At 44.8% G+C, this 26,660-nt stretch overlaps 1 protein-coding gene across 1 annotated transcript in view; it reads right to left on the reverse strand.

Annotated features, from left to right (window-relative positions):
- The window catches only part of MYBBP1A (MYB binding protein 1a), a 61,740-nt gene that overhangs the window by 19,211 nt on the left and 15,869 nt on the right, over positions 1-26,660 (reverse strand). Inside the window, exons 12-23 of the mRNA XM_055002070.1 lie at positions 26,276-26,482; positions 25,386-25,494; positions 24,225-24,324; positions 23,979-24,133; positions 23,419-23,511; positions 22,469-22,645; positions 21,268-21,432; positions 17,067-17,224; positions 15,043-15,177; positions 11,850-11,958; positions 10,350-10,481; positions 10,017-10,085 (exon numbers count right to left, since the gene is read on the reverse strand). Coding sequence (XP_054858045.1) covers positions 10,017-10,085; positions 10,350-10,481; positions 11,850-11,958; positions 15,043-15,177; positions 17,067-17,224; positions 21,268-21,432; positions 22,469-22,645; positions 23,419-23,511; positions 23,979-24,133; positions 24,225-24,324; positions 25,386-25,494; positions 26,276-26,482 — 1,609 coding nt within the window. The remainder of the gene's footprint in view (positions 1-10,016; positions 10,086-10,349; positions 10,482-11,849; positions 11,959-15,042; positions 15,178-17,066; positions 17,225-21,267; positions 21,433-22,468; positions 22,646-23,418; positions 23,512-23,978; positions 24,134-24,224; positions 24,325-25,385; positions 25,495-26,275; positions 26,483-26,660) is intronic.

The following is a 26,660-nucleotide window of genomic DNA, read 5'->3' on the forward strand; positions in this document are numbered from 1 at the left end:
CACCCCTTAAATCAGCAGACACGACAGCTGTTGCAACGTCTTAATACAAATAATGGAGAAGCTTGGCAGAAGCGGCCCGCTTCCCCTGCTCGAGACCTTTCCACTAACTCTCAGCAGTCGGCTTATTAGCACTTCAGTAATAACGTCGTGGCATATTTGGCAGGCTGAGCTTACACCGTTATGGGGGAAGGTGTCAATGGCTGCCTCTTTAAACACGGGGAGCCTTTCTATGGAGGCCTTTCGAGGGGTAAATGTTTAAAGCACCAACCTTCCATTCAGAAAAAAACGTCTCTACTTCTTCCTCAAATGTCTCTTTCTTCCCTCCCGCCCCAAGCAGGGCTTCACATGGCTTGGGAGACACAAAGGAGCTGCCTATGACGGAGTCAAACGTTAGGATCCGGGACTGGGAGGCCGAAGTTCAAATCTTCACTGAGCCTGGCTAGCTTGCTGGGTGACCGTGGGCCAGCCACTGTCTCTCTCAGCCAAACCCAACTTACAGGGCAGTTGTGAGGGTAACATGGAGGTGCATGGAACATACGCCGCGCTGAGCTCCTTGAAAGAAGAGGGGATAAAATGTACTGAATAATAAATAAAGAACACATGTAAAGTTGACTCAGTCAGATTTGGATTTAATAGAGACTGTGGATGGTTCTCTCATTACAAGAAGTCACTGCCTTCAGGCATTCCATTCAGATTCAGCAATGGAGGGAAGGGGTCACACCCAGCCTGGATTGCGCGCTCCACTTCATTCATGGCTTCTGCAACTGATTTGCATCTACGTGGCCCTCACTCCCTGCACCCGCTCCCCCCTCCCCTCCCCACCTATATATCTCTGGCCAGTTTCTTCATACCTTCCATGCATCTGACGAAGAGAGCTGTGATTCTCAAAAGCTTATGCTACAATAAAGTTGGTTTGTCTTAAAGGAGCTACTGGACTCTTTACCATGTTCGTTTAGAAACCGATGCAGGACAAGCTATTGAATAGATGCTAGAAAAGTTTGAAAAGGGCCTTCGGTAATGCTTAACAGATGGAGCCAAATCAGGCAGAGAATACTGGCACTACACGAACATGTACACCTATGAAATGTTCAGGAATATGCATCTCAGGTTTTGAGCTGCTATGTAGAAAAACCCAGGTCCAAATTCTTGCTCGATTATTCAGGTCTCAAGTCAAGCAGCCCGTTTCTAGGATTGCTCAATCCAACAGGAATCTGGGATCATATGGTTCCCAAACGGCCTACCTCATGAGCCGCTCATAACTGGAGACCAAACTGATGCTTCGCCATGAAGGTTTCAAAGCGGCCAATCCGTCAGCCGGAGCCTCATCTACCCCGCAGGTAACCAAGCCCTAAGCTGACACTTGGCCACATCTTGGCCTATGCTACCTCACAGGCTAGTACAAATGTAGGAAAGAGGTTCAAATTGTTTGTTACGAAGGTCGCTGAACAATCAGTTAGTTTCTCAGCCTACCACACTTCAAAGGTAATCAGGGCCCAAATTGCTGCTTGGTCACGGAAGGTCACTGAATGTTTCGTCTTTCTCCCATCCTATCCTACCTCTCTAGAGTTTTACAAAGATAAATTGGGATAACCCTACAATTTGCTGCCCTCATCGTCTTTGAGAAAGGGTCCAAAAAGAGTGATAAATCAGAGAATAAACAGAGGAATACCAGGAGATCTCTTAGCACCGGGGCCGCCTTAACGCTACATCAAAATTACAACCCATCGATGACCTTGCAACCGAGCAAATACTCTTTCCCCTCAAGCTACGCTTGACGGATGCTGCAAAAAGCACCGGTAGGGAGGGATTCATGTCAAGCTCATATCTCTTTAAAAGCCTTGGCTCTCTACGCATCAAATGGCAAATATAATTCAAACGTGTTAGGGAAATTACTCAACCTTACAAGTCCTCCCGGACTGCCCTGTGCATTTCAGCTAAGACAGTCAGGCTGTTGAGAGACAGGTTTGCTACGCCCCAGTGAGCAATTCATCCATTTTGCTCCAGACAGGGAGTCCTCATTATCCCTTGTAACCTGTGGCAATGAAGATAAGAAGGGTAACACAGACCTCAGAGGCCACATCCCTAACAAAGCCAGAGAGGCTCCGAATCGGCGCAAATGGGCCTTAAATCTGTCAGCAGGAGGCAATGTGACGATTCTGGATTTTCCAAAGTGATTTGTTCTAATTTCCTGCCGCCTTCCCTTTCTCGACCTAATTACAAGTTCTATGCCAAGGATATTACATTGGACACTCAAAGGTCTACAAAATAAAAGCTGTTTTAAAGCTTTATTGCAAAGTTTTTTTCTAGAAATGAAAGCTCTGCTGGATGCAACCAAAGGTCCATCCAGTCCAGTACCCCAATTCGCCCCCGTTGCTGACAATGGCCAGCCAGATGTTTCCAGAAAGCCCACAGGCAGGGCAGAAACACAATAGCCCACCCCCCTTCATTGTCAGTGCCTAGTATTCTAAGGTATGTTGCCTCTGAACACAGATGCAGAGGAGTTAGCCATGTTAGTCTGTGGTAGTAAAATCAAAAAGAGTCCAGTAGCACCTTTAAGACTAACCAATTTTCTTGTAGCATAAGCTTTCGAGAATCAAGTTCTCTTCGTCAGATGCCTGATACAGAGTCTGAACACAGAGGCTCCATTTAGTGTCCAACCAGCATTGATAGGTCTGGTAGTAGAGAGCGCCCGGTGGGTTTTCATGGCAAGAGAATAACAGAGGTGGTTTGCCATTGCCTGCCTCTGCAACCCTCGTCTTCGTTGGAGGTCTCCCATCCAATTACTAACCCAGGCTGACCCTGCTTAGCTTCGAAGATCTGACGAGATCAGGCTCACCCGGGCTTTCCAGGACTTTTATCTATCCTGAACGTACTGCTAGTGAACTTCATTGGCCGACTCCAATGGGATTCCTTTCTTCTCTCCAAAAAAGCACCAAGAAGAAAGGAAAAGATGTAACTGAGGGGCGATGTGTGCACAGGATCAGGAAATCAGCATATGAACAAGAGATAGGGAGGCAAAGAGAGCACAGATCCTCCCCCTAACCAATCTACCCTAAGACTTTTTAACTGTTCTTTTACTACATATACACCCCTTGCCTTTCTTCCCCAAAGGGGACTCAAAGCAGCTTACATCATTCTTCTTCTCTCCTCCATTTTATCCTCACAACAACCCTGTGAGGACGGTTAGTCTGAGTGCATGCGTGTGTGTGTCTGAGTCCATGGTCATCCAGTAAGTTTCCAGGGCAGCGCGGAGATCTGAACCCGGGTCTCCCAATCCCAGTCTGACACTCTAACCACTACACCACACTGGCTGTCATGCACCTACATCGCTGGAGAGAAGGAGCGGAATAACCGATCCAAGAGAATAGCTGAAATGCAATACCCTGGACCAAGCATCAACAAGAGAAATCAATCGGCTCCCTCGTTAAAAATGTCTAAAGAGCTTTTCTGGCAAAGGGCCAGGGTCTTCTCCATCTCCATTTTGCAACACTAGACACCTTCCCATTCTTCCTTCTTGTCTAAAATGGGCTGGAATCTCTCTCTCTCTCTCACGCACACACACACACACACAATGACATCAAGCTATAGGTTTCATCTAACAGCAAGAATTAGTAAGCCACCAGAGAGACAGTATGTCTTGGGCTCTGCCTCCATCCTCATCCCAGAGGGCCTGATGAAACCTCTCCCTTGTCTCAAAGGGCCCGACCAAATCCTGACCAGACCACTCCAGTAGCAAACAACCACCAATTCACATGGTGCTAAGCACAACTCTTACTGCTGTGGTGCATGCCCTGGTAACATCCAGATTAGACTGCTGCAATCTGCTTTGCGTGGGGCTGCCCTTGAAGTCTGCCCAGAAACTACAGTTGGTACAGAATGCTGCAGCCAGAATGTTTTTTTTAATTGTAGTTAATAAACTCAAAAAACATTCTGCTGCAGCCAGAACGTTGACAAGAGTGGGTCTCAGGGATCCTATCACTCCAGTCTTGTTCCATCTACACTGGCTCCCAGTTCGTTTCCAGACCCAATTCAAGCTGCTGGTATTACCCTTTAAAGCCATATATGACTTGGGGACCAGCGCATCTTAACAACCACCTTCTCGCATATGAACCTACCCATTCATCCAGTCATTTTTGGAGGCCCTGCTTCAGGTGCCCCTGCCGGCTGAATCTAGATGGTCGGCAACCCAAGAAAGGTCACGACTCCAAAACTTTGGAATTCCCTCCCCTGGGAGGTTCGCCGGTCTTCCTCTGCCACTGACTTCCGCCAGCAGTTGAAGACTTTTTTGTTTTGCTTGCCACACCCCAAGAACTCTTACTGGCCCCTCCTCCCTTGGTATGTCTATATGCTTCTACTGTGTTGTTAAATATTCATATATATATTTTAAACGTTTTAATGTTTTAAAGCTTCTAAGGCCTTCATGTTCATTGCCTTGGGGACCATATTTCGGGGGAAAGGTGGCATCTAGATGCTTTAGATCAACTCCCATTTCCAGAACAACCCAACAGCTAATAGCAGGAGGATATTGTGGTCTTTCCCGCTACCTGAAATCCTTTAGCAGAAGATGCCAGGAACTGACCCTGGGGCTTTCCGCATGCAAAACAAGTGCTTTACCACTGAAGCGGCTTTCACGCACATTGGATAATGCTCTCTCAATGCACTACAGCAATCGTTTACTATAATGCAGTGAGGCTGCATTATCCCACGATACATGAAAGCAGCCCGAGACACTCACCCTGTCTTGCGTTTATTGCTTTAGTGGGTTGGAGCCTACCAACTTTTCGGCTGGTAGGATCCAACCTGGTGATTTTGATGCTATAAGTCACCACATAGAACACAAAGATAGGGGAAAAAGTGAAATCATTTTTCCTGCAAAACAAAACAGTCGTCCCTGGAACAGCGCTCTCGCTAATATTTCTTCATTCCTTTCAAAGAGCAAATACTGTCTTTCTGACCCAAGAGGCATTTGAGGCAACTTTTCTCCAGTATTTTATGCCAAGTGTTTTATAATGAATTCTCCTTTTACCACCTGCTGGAAAACATCCTAGGAGGAGGCGCTCAATGTCAGATCCTTAAGCAAAAATTAGTCATTACTTTATCGCCAATGCAGGCAGAAGCCTATGTTTTACTGGTGGGAGGGGAGGGGAGGTGAGAAATCTTTGCTCTTAATGCTCTGCTACCTTTTAGTCGTATGTAAAGTGTATATGGGAAATTAATTTTCAGCTTTTTATTTTTTAAAAAAAACCAGAGTCTTGAGGTCACACAGGCATGCCAGTGATCTAAAAATACAAGCTGAGCGCCATTTTATTTCTGCCCTTTGAAAACATTCCAGTCTTTTCACATGTCCATAAAGCCTTTGGTTCAGTGCAAAACCTTGGCCTTCTCCCTTTCTTTTTATGTAGATAGGAACTGTGGTTTGTGTATGTGATCTTTTTCTTGCTGGTCATTTGAATATAATAATGATGATGATGATGATGATGATGATGATGATGATGATGATGATGATGATGATGAAGAAGAAGAACCTTGGCCTAAGTCATGCAGCCCCAGTGTTGGTTCTCAGTCTGTAAAAGGACTGCTTCACAAGGCTATTGTAAGGATAGACTGCTATACTGAACACTGAAGCTGTGAATCACAATGTCCCTGTTTCGAATGTCTCCTGTGCCACAAACACACATAAGCAAGCCTCTCTTTTAGACCACTTTTCCCAATCCGCAATAGGGGCATAATACTGGCCTACCTTACAGGGCTGTTTTACTGGCCTACTTTACAGGCAGACATAGGTCTGACATCAGAAAACACAACATTCAAAAACCAGTGGAGGAATGTTTTAACCTTCCAGGACATTCAGTTGCTGACCAAAAAGAAGCAGTTCTCTATCAGATGAATTTCAAAGAGAGGTTAGAGAGACTGCTGAATTGCAACTGATAACGAAGCTCAAGCCAATGCATCCACCTGGACTGAATCAAGACCTAGGCTTCCTGTTTCATCACCAATGCTATTTCTCCACACCCACTACCCCTCAGCATACCCCACCCTATTCAATTACGCCTGCCATTGTCATTTGCCGGCTATTATCATTTGGCTTCTGTAATCACTCCACTCTCCAAGATATAAGGACAGATGGGCCGATTCCAGACGACTAACCTTAAGCCGTTTCATGCCGCCCTCTTCCGGATCACGACGGGGAAAATGCAAAATATCGCGTTTCCTCGCACGAGTTTTGCGCGATGACGCGCAAAACTCGCGCGAGGAAACGCGGTATTTCGCATTTTCCCTGTCGCGATCCGGAAGAGGGCGGCATGAAACGGCTTAAGGTTAGTCGTCTGGAATCGGCCATGGACTCACATTAGCTACATCTGAAGAAGCGAGCTGTGACTCATGAAAGCTCATAGCCTACCGCAAATTAGCTCTTGCTCTTTTCTACTGCTACAAACTTAACATGGCTTGGGTTTCAGTGAGAAACGCGGATTATAAATAAATAAACATGTTACTTTTCCATGCTCAGATTGCTCTCTTAGCATGCTCAGATGCATGATTACCTTTAGCGCAAGATCAAGATGGGTAGCTTGATCCTACAGGGCTGTTGTAAGGATTACAGCAAGATAACATACACAAAGTGCTTTGAACTCTCAAAAACACTACAAAAATTGTAGATTATTACTGTGATTATTTAGCAAGAGAATGTGTCCTTCTATGCAAGCATGTGGCAGAGTAGAAACTTCTCTGCTCAGAATTTAACTTCCTTTAGTTCCTCCCACCATGTGAACAGGTCAAGCTGCCCAGGGAGTGGAGTGGGAATGAACTCTTTTCAAAAGTACACCCGCTTTCCCCTCAAAACCCTCCATCTGCCTAGAGTTTTTTTTTTAAATGTGCTTGGAACAAATGAGAGCTCCATCAAAAACACCATCACCTATCCCTTGAACCACATAGACTGCATTTTGATTATTCTTACACACCGACACACATGCTTTCAGTAATCCCTACAACCGCAACATTGCAGATGAGAAGCACAGAGAAAACAAGAGCGCACAAGCATGGTTCGCCAACACGTTGAGTTTATTAGACACATTCAGAGACGATGGGTCTCGGCAAAACTATCAGCAATGACAGTTAAATGGAACATCACTGTTTAACAATAATAACATTCAATTTATATACTGCCTTTCAGGACAACTTATCACCCACTCAGAGCAGTTTACAAAGTGTGTTGTTATTCTTCTCATGACAATCACCCTGTGAGATGGGTGAAGTTGAGAGAGCTCTGAGAGAGCTCTGACTGACCCAAGGTCACCCTGCTGGCTTCAAGTGGAGGAGGGGGGGAATCAAACCTGGCTCTCCAGATTAGAGCCCTGCCGCTCCTAACTACTACACCAAACTGGCTTCAGAAGCAGCGTACCTCAGAATATCAGGTGCTGGGGAGACAACAGATAGGGAAGACCTGCTGACTTCACAACCTGCTGAGGGACTTCCTGGAAGCATTTGGTAGCCACGGTGGCAAACAGGACACCAGACTAGATGGAATTTTGGTCCACTTTAGCAGGGCTTTTTCCTTATGCAGAAAGTGATGAGATCCGAACAAGGTATTTGTCCTTCTCACAGCAGGCAATTTTAAGATGCTGTTATACTATAAACAGCGCTCAGATCTTTTCAACAGCCCCTCCCTTCATTTAATTTTCTTAATGGTTCGGAAAAAAGTTTTCCCTGTACATTTTTCAAAGCATTACAGATGGAATGGAAAAGAGCCGACTCAGTGCTAGAATCACGCCTAACAAGGGCTTTTTTTCTGGGAAAAGAGGTGGTGGAACTCAGGACCGCACAATGATGTCACTTTGGGTCAGCTGGAACAAGGGTTTTTTTAAAAAAAAGTTTAAATTGCCCTCGGCGAAAATCGTCACACAGCCGGTGGCCCCGCCCCCTGATCTCCAGACAGAGGAGAGTTTAGATTGCCCTCCGTGCTGCTCGGCAGCATGGAGGGCAATCTCAACTCCCCTCTGTCTGGAGATCAGGGGGCGGGGCCACCGGCCATGTGACCATTTTCAAGAGGTGCAGGAACTCCATTCCACCGCATCCCGCTGAAAAAAAGCCCTGCGCCTAACCATGCTCCTCACATATCAGAGAACTTGTCTCCTGACAAATACACACCTGTACAAAAAATTATTGTTGACAATATTTCACACCAACTATGATTCGGTTTTTTAAGGGGTGGGGAGGAGAGATGTGAGTCTTTAGAGAGGAAAAAGGGACTGCTGAGATCATCAGACACATTACTGAACGTTAAAGATAAATCTACAAAGCTATTATCTCACTTAAAACACCAGAGATTCTGAGAGGCAGCTAAGTTGTACTAGGATAACTTAAATTCTATCCAGGAAAAGAAGCATGTATACACATACAAAAACCCTCCAACCCTGAGAACTGCAAACACGCATTCAGAAAATGAAACAAATTCCCTCTGTTCAAGGAAAGATGACTCAAGGAAGCCATTTTGAAGGTCAGCTTCCTTGAGGGTGCTTGCCACAGCAAAAAGCTCAAACTACATCAATGGAGAATCAAGAGGAATTAAACTCCATCCATGCACGTTACAGACTGGAAAGAAGAGTTCAGTGCTTACGGACAATGTCAAATTAATTCCAGCAAAAAGCCAAAAGACCCTCAGGAAGAGCAAAAATAAACAGGAGTTCCATCTCAAATCGTTCCACATTGTTTAATATTCCAAATGCATTTCTCCTCAAAAGTAATTGTAAGTACTAGAATTGCCAGTACTTCGATGCAACCAATTAGCAGCTCCATTAAATACTTCCTTCCCCATCAAATATTTATTCAAAACTATTTATTACAAACAGCCTGAGAGAAAACATCTGCCACGCTAACAGGCAGGTGACGGGTCAAATTTGAATGCCACCAACTTAACAGCAACCCCCAAAGGGGCAAAAATCACACGATGCTGCCTTATACTGAATCAGATCACTGGGCCATCAAGGTCCAAAGATCCCAAACCTTTTTGAGCATGCGAGTACCTTCAGATTTCGGACACAGGATGGTGCAGCCAACCACAAAATGGCTGCCACAGGAGGGGGAATGAACCACATCCACACAGGAAGCCCAATTACAGAGACAAGAGGAATATTTATTAAAAATACACTGGGAATGAGGAGATAATAAAATAATATGAGGATAATAAAATGAGGAATGAGGAGATAATAAAATCAACAGTGTGGTGGCACCTGTTGCTCAAACAATGGTATTTTAATCTGCGGAGCCAATTAGATCTCAACTGGCCAGTCAGAAGCCTTGCTGGGCCAGAGCCCTGCCTGGGCCCACCCGCTTTCTAAAAACACTTGGTGGGCACCAGGAAATGTGTCAGTTTGCACCATGGTGCCCCCCACACCAGGGACTCCTGGTCCACTCAGACTGGCAGCAGCTCTGTGGTGTATCAGGCAGAGGTCTTTCACATCACCTCATGGCTGGTCCTTTTAACTGGAGATGCCGGGGATTGAACCTGGGACCTTCCGCATGCAAAGCAGAGGCTCTTCCACTGAGCCACAGCCCCTCCCGATCCTGGGACATTCTTCATGCCAAGCAGAGGCTCTCCCACTGAGCCACAGCGCCCTCCCCCTCAACAGAGAAAATCACAAAAAGGATTGGCGGCAGTGAAATCCAAGAAGTTTTCCAAAAATGCAAAGAAATGTTTTCTGGGAGCAGGTGAAGCTTGGAGGCTACAGAAGCTGCTGTGGTTCATGCAGGGCTGGCATCAGAGCAGAGCATTACTGGGCAACTGGTAAGGCCCTGCTGGCCATTGTGGGCCAGCTAACTCCATGCATTACTTAGGAGCTAGAGGGCTATTGTCTATTCTGAATCAACTGCCAATCAGTTTCACTGGAAGGAGCTCTAACCTTTCTTACATTTCTAGCAATAGTTAAAGGATACCGTTACTTCTGCACTGGGCACCTTGCACAAATTTCACCCCAACACACAAAACACAGTTTCTCAGCCAGCGAGCACACACAATTTACCTGCTGGTGTTGTCTGGCCCCTGCAGTGATCGACTTTGCAACGGTGTCAATGAGATGTTTGCACATGATCTACAGCCAAAGAAAAGTTCATGGTTATTGGAGGCTTGCAACAGTTCTACAAACCTAAAATGTCTTTGCATCTTCCTCCCATGCCCTTCTCATCCAACTTCTGAATATGGTTACTGGAAGGTCAATCAGTCCATCTGATAATCAGTCATTTCAAAACTGAAAAGATAATCCCCACAAACATGCTTTTCAGTAAACTCAAAAGGATCAGGTTGGAGGGCTTTTTCCTGTTGTGACTGTAAAGAGAGACTCTTAATTTACACCTACCGGATGACGTTCAAAAAGATCGAGAAACATGGATCCTGTGAGGGGGCTGTTGCGCTTTGTCAGAAACAAGTTCAAAGCGTCTCTGTATGCGGCGGTCACTCGCTCCAGGTCTAGGCTTCCTACAACAGAGGGCTATGAAGAGAAGGCATAAAGAGAACACATGTATTTTGTTAAGCTATACTGACACTGCTATTTATTTATTTATTTGTTTGTTTGTATTTCTATTCCACTTATTCATTTACGACAGTGCCTGTGCAGGGTGCTATACACTGTAGAGAAGTTGTCTGTTCCCCGGAAGCTGGCCATCTAAACAAATCAACGTCAGCTCAGAAGGCAGTATACATCACAGAATTGTGCACCAGAATTGCAACTAACAAATTTCTAGTTCTTATGGCTAAGTTGGCCACCTTGCACCAATCACATCGATGTGAGAATATTGGACCCAGCTAGGAGGACCAAGTTCATCCCACGCAGCTACGGAAGCTCAATGGGTGATGTGGGGCCCAGTTAATCTCTCTTGGTCTAACCTACCTTACAGGGCTGTTATTTTTAAAAAATACTTTATTTTCATGTATTATAACATTAATGTTAACAACAACATAACCAGTAACAGTTTAACCAGATGGTAAAGAGTCCAGTAGCCAATTTAAGAGCTACTGGACTCTTTACTATTTTGCTACTATAGACTAACATGGATAACTCCTCTGAGTTTAACCAAAGTCAGCAATTAGGTATTTATAACAGTATTCCAATTTAGAGTCTACAAACAGGATTAAGTGCTGCATCACAAACAAGCTGTACCCTCATGTTTGCTAGTGCATGTGTTAGCGTATGATTTCAGACAATTATGGTTTTTATGTCAATATATTTTAGAGAATAGCAATAAAGCTCATAATTGAGTGGGTCAATTATGAGGATAAAGGGAGAAGGGAGAACCATGTACACTACCCTGAGAACCTCTGAAGGAAGGACAGGACAAAAACATAATCGACGGATAAAATAAGCTGGATTAGGTAAAATGAACTAAACAGATTAAGCTGGCTGGCTGGCAAGAAAGATGGAGGAGAGGAGAACCATATACGTTGTCATGACCTCCAAGGAGGAAGGGTAGAATAAAAATGGGATTGATTCTCTGGTATCAACCTACCCACCAGTTACGACAGGCTAATAAAACCCTGTTCTGTATGCTTCCACCTTCTGAAGTGGTCACCTGAAGCAGGGTGTTTTCAGTGGCGGTACCTCAGTTACGGAAAACCTTACCAATAAAATTTGCTTGATGCCCACTTCTTTTAGGTGTTGGTGAAAAGATTTCCTCCAGTCAGGCTTTTTGTTAATATTAGCCTGCCTGCGGATAGCCCTGGCTGAGATGACTTTATTGCTCTAGTTGGGGGGTTTTTTTGCACCAACACGCCTGTAAACAGATCTTCGGTGGCAGCCAGAAATGTATCAATGTTCACAGAATGTCCAATAAGCAAATTCATCAAAACAGGATCTCCTTACCAGAGACGTTTGTGTGTTCTTCCTTTTGCCATTTTTTGGCTTCTTTTCCAGCGGGGTCGCTTCAATAGCTAAATTTCCCCTCAACACTCGGAAGATGTACAAAGATGCACTATGAAGGAGACAAGGAAGCATCAAAGCCCCGAAACGGGTTCAGTTCAGAATTAGCAGGACTCAGACAGGACAGGGATCCTTCATTATACGAACTGCATAGATGGTTTAGCCAGGGCTTTTTTTCTGGGAAAAGACGTGGTGGAACTCAGTGGGTTGCCAGCACATGGGGCAACTCTGAGCGTGTGCGCTCCCAGGACTGTGTGATGACGTCACTTCCGGGAAGTGACATCATCACATAGGACACAGCCACCCCCCGGGAGTGCTCCTGCAAGGCGGGGGGGAGTTTAAATCGCTCTCCGTAGGACTGGCGATCTAAATTCCCCCCATTGCTCCAGCTGACTGGGGCTAGTCAGCTGGAGCAAGGGGGAGTTTTTTAAAGTTTAAATCATCCCCCTTGCTCCAGGTGACTGGCACCATTCAGCTGGAGCAAGGGGGGAGTTCTTTAAAGTTTAAATCGCCCTCAGCACCACTTGAGCAGTGTGGAAGGTGATCTAAACTGTCTGGAGATCAGGGGGCAGGACCACTGGCCACATGACCAATTTCAAGAGGTGCTGGAACTCCATTCCACCGCATTCCAGCTGAAAAAAAGTTCACATGTAGCGTTGGGGAAAAGCTGCATGCACAGAAACGCATTTGTAAAATTCTCTGTAGTGGTTAAGAAAGGTAGATTCTCTGGGCTGCAGCCTAAACTGTTGGAAATCAGCCCCAATGAAAACAATGGGGATTCCAGGTAACTGTGCGGACATGCAGCTTGGCCACTGAGAATGATCTCAGTGAGAGTTCACACGAGTTCAGTAGCCTTTAAATTCAGTCAGCCCCCATTAGGCACAAGAATTCAAGCACAGAATAGGAAGCAGAGAAGGCTGCCCCTTGGCATGTGCAGAATATGCCTTCTCTTCCCCACTGATTAACTGCAAACCCCTCTCCAATACAGTCAGGAGGGGATGCAGGGCTTCCAAACAGCTGATCCCCACACCTCTGTAGTAATTGAGCCACCCCAATTTTTAATCTTTAAAAAAAAAAAAAGGCCCCCTGTTTTGAGCCACAAGGAATCATTGGCAGTGAACTTATCCTAAATTAAGCTGCAGCTTGGGGAAATCAGAAACAAGACCATGTGAATTACTCAGTGAGCAAGCCCTGGAATGTATTGGCATCTAATCTGGAATCCTCAGAATGTCAGGGCATTTGCTTTAAAAAAAGGTAAATGCAAAAATCAAATTTCTAGAATTTAGGGCTGTAAAGGATGGCTTGAATGCAGGTGGGCAACGCTTGTGAAGTCAAGCAGGAGTCAGGGCTAAGACCTCCAACTGTTAGAAAATGGGTCTTCAAAGTCCCATATGAACCTCTCCACAACTTGAAAAATAAGTAGCTTTCTTTCAGGTCAAGGATCACCAAAACCCAACAATCTAGATTGAAGACTGTAGGGGGTGAGTGCTCCTAAAGATGTACTGCCCCTCCCACTTTCTCCCAAACACCAATTCTGGAAGCGCACCACCATATTTTCCGACCTGGAGAACACACATGCTCACACACATGCACCCTTTCTACAGGCGTCCAGTGCACATGACAGCCCCACAGGTTTACTGGGTGTGTGGGGAGGGAAAATGGTAGCAACCAGGTAGGTCCCACCCCATGCCCCCACACAGTCACACAGAGGCAACTGTACGGAGGAAGTGGCTGCAAAACCTTTTCCCTCCCCCATGATCAGTGATGCTTTTTTGGAAGTCCTCAAACGGAGATGCTTCAAGGGGAGTACAATGGGTGAGCCTGTTGAAACTGAGTTCATTCACAAATTCAGAACAATGGAAACACACATATACACACGCCCACCTCTGGGCTGAACAGGGACGTAAGATTCTTATCTCTCTACAGATGCTAATTTTGTGCAATTCTTTCCCTGTTCTATATTCTGACTCCCTTCTTTGCGAAGCTTATACCCTGGAAAATCTTGTTGGTCTTTAAGGTGCTACTGGATTTGAATCTTGCTGTTTTGGAACATAACTGATCGCAGGAAGGGAAAGCCCATGTAGCCCTCTGCATGGCTGCTCCAGGAGAATGTGTGGTGGAGGAGGCCAGGCCAGCACAATCATGCCTGCTCTCCCTTACGCACATTCAGTGAACCTATGGGGCTATCATGTGCACCAAGCTGGAATCTACAACAGATGCTGCCTACAGATTTCCTCCAAAATCATGAAGACTAGGACCTGACACATGGTCATTTTATTTGTTAGCTGGAAATCTTGGGGTGCCAGCCACCGAGTTTCATTCATATGTAAGCCTGTACTGGAAAAAGGGTTTGGGGCCTAGGACCTAGGCCTGATTAATAGACTGCAGATACATATACCAGACTAACAGATAACTGAGCTGTACCTAGGGTTGTTTAATTTGCATGTTTAGCAAAGGCCCATGGGGCATGTATATAAAAAAGAGGTCACCATGACGAAGAGGAGTAGTGTTATACAGGACTAGGCTAGCTGGAAATACTAAAGAGAGCTGCTGCGGCTTGGAAGGCAAAGCGTGTTTCCAAGCTTTGGAGCTAAGATCATCACAGAGCTGAAACTACTGGCTGGAAGAGCTGAACTCTTCTCCCTGGAAGAACTGCAGTAGCTGAGAAGAGCTGAAGAAGCAAGAGCAGGAATTGCTGGCAGATGAACTCACTGACTACTTGAGACCAGCACCCTAGCACAGAGCTGCCCCACTTCATCTTGCTAAGAGAAAAGGGGAACTGCTCCTAGGGCAACAAGCAAGCCCCGGGATTCAGACAGCAACTTCACAAGAAGAGTCCTGCTGTGGCAAGGCCTGCTAGATATTTGGGACGCTGTTCCAGGCAAAGCCTCTGGCCAAATCTACAGAACTGTCTGCACACTTCACCAGGGGGTTGTGAGTAGGACTGTACTCTGGGGTCACTGGTTACTGATCCAGTATGATTAACGTTGGGAACGTTTCATAGTTGTGTTTAAATAAATTGCATTTATATTTTGAACTGATAAACATTGAACCTGGTCCTCTTGACTCTGGGGGTTACACATACAAACACAAACATCTTTTCCCATAGCACTAAATATCTGCCCAAACTGCCTACCTGAAGCAGTAAAGGGCCACTGAGGAGTCGCTCTGTTTGCAAGCTCGCTTCACTAGGCTTTCCAGGAGGGCATGCAGTTCCTCCCGGATGGGGGCCACATTTTTGCAGTACTGCTTGGATCGACACAAATGATTCCTGAAAGACAAGAGGAACAACAAACAATGTTAATAAGCAAAAGAAACCCCAGGAATGTTAGGCCTTCCAAAAAAAAATCTGCGGCAGGCTACCAATGGAAGAATACTCCCCCCCCCACATGACCCAAGAAGGCACAACAGGGGTTGCGCTACACACCCTCCACACACCCCAGCAACTAAAGTCTTCAGTGGCACTCTGACTCATCCCTTTAAATGCAGCACCGCAATCAGGGTCCATGCACATGCTCCCAATTCTGTGGGAAAGCACTTAAACAGCAGCTGTAGAAGTCTGCTGTATGAGAAATGTTTTAACAAAAATAGAAAACAAATTTCTAGGCTTTATGACTTGGAAGTATCTATCAGCAATAATTAACTTGCAGAAGTCAGAGAGGTGCATGTAGAACAATTAGAGGGGAGGAATCAAGACTCCTTGGCCCTCAGCATGGCTAGCAGAAAGGAGTAAAAACAGACAAATTGTGTTAAATGAGAGAATACAAATATGCCTCCTTTGCATGTATTTATGTTGGTTGAAGGCATTTGGTTTTCCTGTAAAAGGATTAGCTACCTTGGCACACAGAAAGAACTCCTGATCCATTAATTGTATGCATTTCCTATCAATTAATTATCGGAAAATATTTTTAGGAAAAGGCACATTTGATTACAGACATGTGCAATGTGTGATGGAAGGTTTAGCGACAGAAGTGTCTCTGCATGCTAGTTGCCAAGGAGAAACCTTGCCAGAAGAATACAGCCTTCATAACTGGACTGTATGTTTCCCACCATGGAAACCAGGATGCTGTGTTAGATGGCCTGATCGACCCATTATACAAATGGAACCTTCATGGGCAGATGCAGTATACCTTTGTATGCAAGATCCTGGGAGCAAAACTTGAGGGCTGTCGCCTTCAGTCCCTCAGGCGCTATGTGGTGTGCTTTCCAGAAGCACCTGACTAGCCACTGCTAGAAGAACGGGACTAAATGGACTCCTGCAAGACTCTGCAAAACTCTTCTTACCTTCTGATGCCTCCGCTTTGAAGTCTTTAAAAAATTCAATTGCCTAATTGCACCTGAAGAGTTTTAGGCTAGCCGTAATGCGAGACAGAAATGGATCAAACCCTTGATATTACAGCGGACAGAGTCTACAGTAGATATTTTAGTTCCAATTTTTTAGCAGACTCGAGAGTAGAAAATTTAGTTATTTTAGACAGCGTTTTAGTTCAAGCCATGAGAATTTGGGCAATCTACAAGAAATCAGCCTTTTTGCAGTTTATGTATTAATTTTCTCTGGCCTGAATTCTTCCTTTATTACTCAAGTCCTATAGGTCAGAGGAGGGAGCGCGAGCAAGCAAGCAAGCAAGCAAGCAAGCCAGCCAGCCAGCCAGCCAGACAGACAGACAGACGTTCCATGAAAAGATGACCCACAAACTTTCTAACGGCAACAAATATCTGAAAGCACAGTGCAAACTCTATTTCTCAGTGGGGTCCATCTATAAAAGAAATCCTCGCCAACACCACGTTGACAGAAATTGCATCAGTAAGCAGGCAAACATGAGGTGTGCGTCTCCCAGCTTCCTTTACACCTCCAGTAAAAAGGTAGCGCATGTCCTTAAAATAAATCTCTGGTGCGCTAAAGAAAGAATGGCTGATCATGAGGTGCTTCGCTCCTGAATCACTTAAGAAATGCTCCAAAAAGGGATGGAGGATTACCAAGCCCTGTTTAGCAAGCTACTGTAAGAAAATCTAGACCTTATTTTTGAAAATGAAGCACATCCATCACCACTCCTCACCTCCATCAAAACTGTTAAAGAGGATCTAACCCTGCCCAAGCCAAGACACACATCGTCAAATACGCACTGGACACTTAACCTCAAAAAGTGCCCTGAAACTCACGTGAAGATGTCGGCCGTCTTCCGGAGATAATCTTGCTCTTGCTTGCTGGCCTCTGAGCTCAAGCTCTGTTCGATCACCAAGAGTAGCGGGTCGATGATGTCAAAGACGAGGGGGTTCTCTGCCTGTTTCATCAGGAACACTTCGACCAAATCCAGAACCTGGAAACAGAAGATGGGATGAAGACATATAGAACCCTACGTGAGCTGCAGGCATTGGGAAAATTTAGAAGATTCTCATGTGCCAATTGAGGGCTGTGCATGCGGCAATCAGGGACAGCAGTGTTCACGGGAGATGTTCAGATGTTCTTTGCTGTTATGACCAGTATATCACAGAACCTAGTATGAGACTGAAGCAACCAGTAGCCATGAAAATCCTTTGCTCAGCTCTTAAACCTCACTGTACAGTTAGTTAATTCCCTCGCAGCCTAACATTCCCCACAGGGATAAAATGGAAGGAATAGAAATAAATAAAGACAGGAATGTAGCATTCTCATCATGCCCTAAGTTTGTGATGATTTATTTAACCACTGTTAGAAATGCCGAACCCCTATGCTGAGTGGATTGACTGCTCAGCGGATTGGATCTTGTTGGAACCAGCCTCTCTTTGTAACACACCCACCCACCCCGCTTCTATATATAATGCAAGCCTGGTGGATTTACATTCTATGTATAAGCAGAAGTGAGCTCTGATATAAGCAGACATCACCTTCCTTTCTAAAAGCAAAAGAGTCAATATGGCCCTCACTCCCTGCACCCTCTCCCCCCATCCCCTCGCCACCTATGTATCTCTGCTCAGTTTCTTCATACCCTCCATGCATCTGACAAAGAGAGCTGTGGTTCTCGAAAGCTTATGCTACAATAAAGTTGGTTCATCTTAAAGGTGCTACTGGACTCTTTACTATTTTGCAACTACAGACTAACATGGTTAACTCCTTCGGATCAATGTTTTGTTTAGGATTCTCTACGGATATAATTTCACGTGGGCAGCCATATTGGTCTGTATTAGAAGAGCAAGATTTGGGTCCAGTAGCATCTTAAAGACCAACTAGATTTCCAGGGTATGAGCTTTTGAGAGTCAAAGCTCCCTTTGTCAAATACAACATCTCACTATTCCTTGGCATCTTTGTAGAAAAGGCTCAATCATCTCTGCCTTAGAAAAACTCCCGATTTTATACTGGATGTGTCAAGGAAGATGGTGCTGGTAGGGTAACCCTGGGATTCCCACATGCAGACGTATCTCTAGGGTTTGCCTGTCCCTACAGCAACTTAATGTTAACTGCATTTACTTTTGGTTAGTTTACAATACCAAGTGGTATTTTAACAACTGGTCCACACATTTTGCTATCTTATTTATCTGAAAGGAACACTAATTGTTTTCCCCCCAAAAAGCACTGTCAAGAAAAACAGGGTCCATGCATACAAGTTACAGTTATATATAGTAACTAAAAACTTTCTGTGCATAACCTTTCTTTTGTAATTCAAAAAAGCTACCTGTTACTCTACTGCTGCTAGAATGCCTTCGTGTTCATATATTTTTAGACCCTTGTTCTTTATAGTATGGACTATTATCCTGTATTAATCAATTGTTAGCTGCTTCAGGCATCAATGGAATGAGACAGCAGAATAGAAAATAAATAAAAATTGCTAGTTGTCGGGCTCAGTCAAGTGCAGGAACCAACAGAAAAACCGACCCATAAGTTTAATACTTTGGGGGTGAGGTGGAAAGATTGATGGATGAGACTGGCCTGGCCAATTACACCAACCTTGGTCTTGGAGTGGGCACCTTAGATCAGAGATGGCTCATTCACACATGGAATTCAGCCATTTATGCTATACTCAATGAATGCTGAATATGCCACGTGCCACCCAGCCCTTAAACACGTTCGTTACAATCCATGTTTCACCCTTGAATGAGCTATAACAACATCTCAAGCACTGAAATAAGGGCAATGCATTTTTTACATTTTTTTAGAGAATCATGATCCTATTTAATATTTAGCAGCATGGCTTTAAGGCAAGTTCTTTCCAGCTCATGATGGCTGGCTTACACGCCAGCAAAAACTCTTAACGTTAGCAATTCCTACCTCTATTGCATAAGCATCTACTGACTCCTAGAGGCCACAGTTAAAATAATCCTGTGCAAAGCTTGGTCTCCTCTGCAAAGGTTGAACCGCACAGAGAAGGAGAATGATTCAAAATAAAATATATTTGGCACCTTGCTTGGAGCAAGAGAGAGCTGCAGTTTTGCAGAAAACGCCCCAACCCTAGATCCATAAACCCCCAAACCCTGACTTTCAGGTTAGGATTGCTACAGATCTAATTGACCCATATTGCTCTCATTTGGAAGCACGGAAGGAGGTTAGCTGCTTGCTCCATACTCCCCCAAACCAAGTGTTATTCATTCATTCATTCATAGTTCGCCTTTCTCACTGAGACTCAAGATGGATTACATAGTATGAGATTAGTACAATTCGTACTATGTTATGTATTATGTGGCCATCAGACCCATTGATCTGTTCATCTCAGCAAACGGGCTTGAAAACCTTGATCAGTTCAACGAGGTGGCTGGGGAGGCTGCTTCTCCAAGCTGCTTGGGACAAGGGGAATGTTAGCAGCTTTCCAGCCACTCTGAGACGCATCAGGCCTCTCTTATCATTTCCCGAAACCTGTGAAATCCACTCGGAAAACTAGGAAACCCACAAAAACTCTGAACCAAGCTCCTCTGGGTGCTTATAATATTATTAGCACCAGGCACATAGGTTTTTCAGAGTTCCAGAAGTTTTTCCCAATCTATTAAAATACCTTTATCCTGCCATTTGGCGCCAAGTGTTCCCAACACAAGAGTTTTCCCCAAGCCACAATAACCATAAAAAACACAAATCAACACACAAAAACAAATATCACAACAATATTAACACTGCAATCGGAGAAGCAGCGAGACTAGTTAGAAAGCAAGCAGCCGGCCGTTAGAGGCTTTATAGCTAGTTGTAACAGTCACCGTCCTTAAACAATAACCTCCTTAAATTACACCTGAACCCACTTAAGCATCCAGCAACGGCCACAGGCTTTAGACTGCATTCATTTGCTGGGTGTAGACTGCAGGTATTTCCAGGAATGGGGTTTTTTTTTTTAAATTGTTTTCAGTATGTTTAAAGTTGGGATATGCGAGCTGCCTTAAGCCATGGGGAACAGCATTTAATAAATACATTCAGACGGCACATATTTGGTTTGGTGCAGTGGTTAAAAGCGTGGGACTCTCATCTGGAGAACTGGGTTTGCTTCCCCACTCCTCCGCTTGAAGCCAGCTGGGTGACCTCGGGTCAGTCACAGCTCTCTGAGCTCTCTCAGCCCCACCCACCTCACAGGGTGTTTGTTGTTGTGGGGATAATAATGACATACTTTGTAAACCGCTCTGAGTGGGTGTCAAGTCATCCTGAAGGGTGGTATATAAATCGAATGTTGTTATAAGAAACAAGGAATGTTGAAAGTGGTTTGTGCAACAAATTCTGCTTATCCTACCAGGCCCTAAGTAACAACTCCTGAATGGTGTGTGAATCTGGGTTTCTCTGCTTCCTGCCTCTCCCTCACCACCCAGCAGGGAACACCACGCTCCTTCCGTGTCTGGGGTCAACCAGCTGCAAGAACAGGCACTGCTCAACCAACAGCGGACAGCAAGTTCAAACGTCACAACGAATCCCAACGGCCACAACACAGCAGTTAACACACAAGCTCTAAACTCTTAAGTTGAGATCTCAACTTGGCGTTCACCACCAATGTCCCAATTCGCTGGAACGTCTGCATGCACAGATGTCGCAACTCACCAGGCTCTGATCAAATTACCATTATTTGTGAGGACTGAACACAGCCATAGTGACTTAGGATTGCTTAATGATCACACTATTGAAAGAGCAACTTGAACCAAGGGGAAGTTTGGCAAGATAGATAAGAGGCACGGGCGAAGTAGAGAACTTTAACACTAAGGGAGGCACCAGCGGCTGCTACTCCCCAGCTCCAATTAAAAGTGTTCCTATTCCAAAACAAGTTTTCATTAAATGAAAATCTTAAAATTAAAAATGTATTTTATTGTTTTTTCCAAAGGGACAAATCAGTGCTCCAGACACGTTATTATCATTTATAACACACTTTCAAGATACGCCAAGTGCTTTACATACATAAGCGGTCTTCAACCCTGCCCCTCTCACCTTAATCTTGAAGTCCCTGCGCAAAATCTTCTCCTTCCGCATTTTCTCCCTCTCATCCTTCTTGGCTTGAATGCGCTTCTGTTGCTCGGCAAAGAGAGCTGACAAGTTTTCGTCCAGGGACATCATGGTCTCGTCGTCGACATCCTCATCGCTGTCATCTCCACCCTGAGGTTATAAAACAGTCCAAATGATAAGGAAGCTTTATAATCTGGGTCCAGAGCTCCCGAAGAACTACCTCCACCCATATCAACCTGCCCCGATTCTGAAATGCATGCACGGTGCTCTCCCGGCGAGAACCCACAATACCCAATACTAGCCTGGGCAGGACCTGATAGAAGGCTTTTTTTGCCACCACCACCCCCGGTTGATGTTGGCCCTAGATGCCTTCCAGGCTGAACTAAAAACTTCTCCCGGAAGAACTCTGAATTGGATTGAAGAAGGAAAGGGGCTTGCCGTTTGACTTTGTCTAAGATACACCAGTTTGGTGTAGTGGTTAAGAGCACAGGGCTCTAATCTGGAGAACCAGGTTTGATTCCCCACTCCTCTGCTTGAATCCAGCTGGGTGACCTCGGGTCAGTCACAGCTCTCCAGAGATCTCTCAGCCCCACCCACCTCACAGGGTGTTTTGTTGTGAGGATATTAACAACATACTTTGTAAACCGCTCTGAGTGGGTGTTAAGTCATCCTGAAGGGCGGTATATAAATTGAATGTTGTTATTATTTATTTATATTGGCCCACCACCTCTGAATTGCATTTCAGCTTCACTCTCCACGAAAAAGAGTGAGTCAACTAGAAATATATTTGTATGCGAACTTTGCTCAACATCCTAGCTATTGACTGTATTGCATTTTCACTTGCACTGCGTAATCTGGCTTGAATCACGGTGAGAAAGGTGGGGATTATGAATAAATAAAGAATTGATCATTAGAAGGCAGAGGATGATGGGAAAAGCCCTAAAGAGAAGAAAGAAGTCCCTAGCAGAGTGACTTTGCCATAGAGCAGGTAGGGCATGGAAGAGTCCACCTCCAGTCAGACCTGGAAGTCCTGGCCAAGTTAATTTGCATAAGACCCACCTGTGAAGACAGCAGGAGGAATAACCCACCCAAAGGCACCTTCCCTCCAGTGACAGAAAATGTAGAGCCTGGGGATTAACGTAAGATCCGAGTCTTCTGCGGATGGCTCAGCTCTCCGAGCACTTACCAGCGCATTCCCAGCCTGCAGAACGTTCATCAGCTGATGACGGAAGTTCTCATCCATCTCTTCATCCTTCTCGTCTTCGCTGTCTGTTTTTCCATTCTCTGCTTCTTCATCGCTCTCGTCGTCAGAGTCATCCTCACACGAAGATTCAGAACTGTCCTTAGCAGCTCCATTTCTTCCCTGTCCCAAACCGAAAGATCCTTGTAGCCAAATACAACCAAGAGCTTTCGGGGGGGTTCAGGCCTCAAAATTATACCAAGGAAGCAGGGACAGGGAAAAAGAGAGGAATCCTTTTTTGGAGATTCACCATCGAACAGATACAGCAGATCACTTCCCCATGAAAGAGTCAATTTTTAAAAAATTTCCCATGGCTGCATTGTGTGTGTCGAGGTTCTAATTTTTCTGACCACCTCGGGTCATTTGAGAAGGCGTGCCAAACTAAGGCCAAGGAAGCTTAACTATCCTTTAGCATGCCGACTGAATTGACAAACTATGGTTTGTGCCTAGCTGGCAATCAGAAATCATAACTGGATCATAAATCCTGGCTTATGCCAAGGATGCCTCGATTCAGCCACAGTTTGAAACAGCCACAGACTAGAATCCAAACCATGGTATGAGTTTCCAAAACGTATGTGCAAATCGTGGCTTTTACAGCTGGCTTTTGTTTTAAGTCTGCTCTGTCCTCCCTTCTTGAAGTGCAAGGGAAGTACACTTTGCCTGTTCAGACAATACACCAAACCATGAGGTCCGTAACCTCAGTTCTATAATAAAATGGTTCAAAAACAAACAGGTGGACATTACATTACTTACAGTGAAATCCTAAACAGAGTTACTCCACTCTAAGCGCACTGATTTCAATGGGCTTAGATTGGAGTAACTCTGCTTAGGATTTCACTGTGAGAAAACAGCACTCAAGTCTGGGGAATTAATATATAGAAGTCCACTGGACTAACCACATCCTTCTGCTGCGAAGTTTTCTTCTTGTGTGTTTCTTCCACCACCACAACGGCACTTTCTTCGTCCTGATCTTGCTGTGGGTCAAAAACCTTGGGGAGAAGCCAAAATATATTTGCCGGTGATCAGTCGGGCCTTCCTTGGCTGTTTTCTCCCCCCGTCCCTGTCCCCCAAAATTATGTACATAATATTCAAATAGAGTAATTTTAGACACTAAACAAAAAAATCAGCGAAGTGGAAAACTATACTAAATGTAGCACCTCCAACTGGGTGATTGGTTCACGTCTGCCTGGTACAGGACATATGTGAATAATCAAAAACATGAAAAGTATGGAAAATGTGCTCTTCTCTTCAGCACTGGGCTTTCCATATGCAACTATTTGCAAACACAATAGACTCAGAGAGCTATCCTAGGCAGGTCTGCTCAGAATCCAAACTCAAGCCCTTTCGGTGGGGTTTACTTCCAAGAAAGTAATCTCAGGACAGCACTGTTAAGATTTCAATAACTAGACAACAGCCCTTGCAGTAACACAAGCAACCCTCAAGACCCACAACTCACATCCAGGATGAGTTGCAGGGCCCCCTTGGTCATGTGCTGAGCAATGAGTCCGAACACGCTTTTGCAGACCTTTCGGATCAGCCCGCTAGACTGGGTTAAAAGGGACAGAAGGACTTCCACTGTCACCTCCACCCATTCTGGCTCTTCTTTGCCACCTGCACAGAACGAAACACAGGCAACCTGAATTCTCTTGGCACTCTAGGCAGCCAGTCTGGACTCAGAAGCAATCGCAGGATGAGAACTCACCTGCAGCCGCCGCCGCCTCCTTCTTCTTCGGCTTCTCGCCAAAGGCTCTCTTGGTGCAATTCTGAAGGTCATTCAGAAGGTCTATACACTCAGCAGGCAACTGATTTAAGGTGAGAAACGAGGAATTAAAAACAGAACATGGAAAACAAGAATCGAGTCCAGTAACACCTTAAAGACCAAATCAACAAAAATAACCAAAAATATAAATTAAAAACACCAGTATAAAATTTAATAGGAATACATAGATTAGAATAATAGCCTCATATGGTTGTGCAGATGTTTGTATATACATAAAGTAAAATCATTAATATACAAGGATAATAGCAGAGAGTCCAGTAGTACCTCTAAAAACTAACCCACTTGTTTGGAGGTTCTAGCAGGGGAGCGCAGCTATCGTATACCCTTGACCGAAGAACGGTACACTCCTATCTGGGATGGTTGTCCTCTTCCACCGAGCGCGCAGCTTCGGGAGGGACGCACATGGAGCGGTGAGGGAGGAAGGGGACACCCACCTAGCCAGCCAGATCAGCTGTCTGTTACGCAAACAATTTTTAACTGAACACCTTCAGTATAATAATTCTATTAAAGGAGGAATTTTAGTTTACCTTTTAGAAGATCGTAACCCTTGTGTTACTTTAAGTGTTGCAAAATTTCTAGCAGAAGTTTATAAAGTTAAATCCAAGCATATAGCTGTACCTGATTGCTGAATGTTGATTAATTTTATTATTAACTGCTACTAATTGCTTGTTTATGCTTATGCTTCTGCCTATCCCTGTCTCTGATTGTCCCTATCTCTGATTGTAGACTATTATTATTTCTAATGCCAATAAAGGTAATTGATTTGATTTGACTAACCCACTTTATTGTAGCATAAGCTTTCGAGAACCACAGCTCTCTTTGTCAGATGCACCTGACAAAGAGAGCTGTGGTTCTCGAAAGCTTATGCCACAATAAAGTGGTTTAGTCTTAAAGGTGCTACTGGACTTTTTACTGTTTTGAAACTACAGACTAACAGGCTAACTCCTCTGGAGGTATAATAGTATAACTAATAGCCATAGGTACGAAACCAATAAAACCAGACGTGTTACAATTTAGGATGTAAAAACACCGGATAACTTTGATTTTGATTACAGCTAAATTCAAGAGCTTGTCAGATACTACCTTGAAAAGGTGTACGCCCACTAACAGCAGAAGATGTTGGAAGGCAGAAGTCTTCAGGGCAGGAGTTTTTTTCTCTTTCTTCCGCAGATCTTCCACTGTCTGTAGCATGCTGGAGGGGGAATTGTAACACTGCAGCATACAGCTATTGATATATTAACAAACTGTACACACTGCCTTTCCAACAAAAAGATTCAAAACAGTTTACAGGCTAAAAATGATGAAAATCAGAATCCAGTGAAACCAGCCAAACCACCACCCCACCCCCCGAAAGAAAAAAAAAACAGCAGCTCTAAAAGCAGCAGATGCCTCTCTCACAAAAGCTGGGGTGCCAAGAACATTTTGGGCAATTTCCTACAGAAGAGGCAGGCAGTGGGGCAAATGTGGACATGCCACTGTTAAAGAAGCCTTACTCTTTGCGTCCACAAAACATGAAACCCAGAGAAGGTACTCAATGAAATCAGCTATGAAATCAATTCACCTCCCATGGGGGAGAAGGAGAGTTCTGAGAGAGCGGCAAGTTTGTGTCTGCAAACAGGGGTTCGTATGATTAAGCACTCCTCCACACAAACAAAAATCCACGTGCAGAAAACACATCAAGAGAGGTCTAGCCTAGTCTGTATGAAGGAGTGCTTAATTCTTTTTAAAAATGGAGCATTTCTATCCCACCTGATTCTCTGCCTCTCCCTCATTTTGCCTCACAACAGCCCTGCGGAGGCTGAGATACTCATGCTGAGCAACAACCATCCACTCAGGGTAGGCAGGCCCATGAGCTTCATAGCAGAGCAGTGAATCAGCCGTCCAAGCTCTCAGTCCAATGTTGTCCACTAACACGAGTTTTTAGCAATTCATGTGTTGTCTTACACTGCTAAGACCCCACCGTAGTCTCTTACCGGTCCCAAGCAGTCTGTGCTTCATTACTGAACGGTGTCACGACCTTGACGTATTTGGGGCAAGAAAGGAGGACGTTGGCATACTGGGCAATGGCATAAATCCAAGGATCCCCGCTAGCCATCAAGCCGTGGAGGTGCTTCTTCCTCATATCTTCCGCCTTCGCAGAATCCCCCAGGGCAGGCATTGAGCTCAAGTGCTGGAGCAAGCTGCAGAGTAACCCCAATCAGCAAAAATAACAGGTCTTCAAGCAGTGAAGCTGAGATATAGCTGAGATATAGCTGGTCAACTACAAACTTCTGAAAGAGAGCCTGTATAGTCCCAAGGATGTGAAATGAGTGCATAAAGATGTAACTTGGTTTTTTCCTGTCTCACACATCAAGGTGT

Source organism: Eublepharis macularius, chromosome 17, assembly GCF_028583425.1.
Source record: "Eublepharis macularius isolate TG4126 chromosome 17, MPM_Emac_v1.0, whole genome shotgun sequence".
NCBI lineage: Eukaryota > Metazoa > Chordata > Lepidosauria > Squamata > Eublepharidae > Eublepharis > Eublepharis macularius.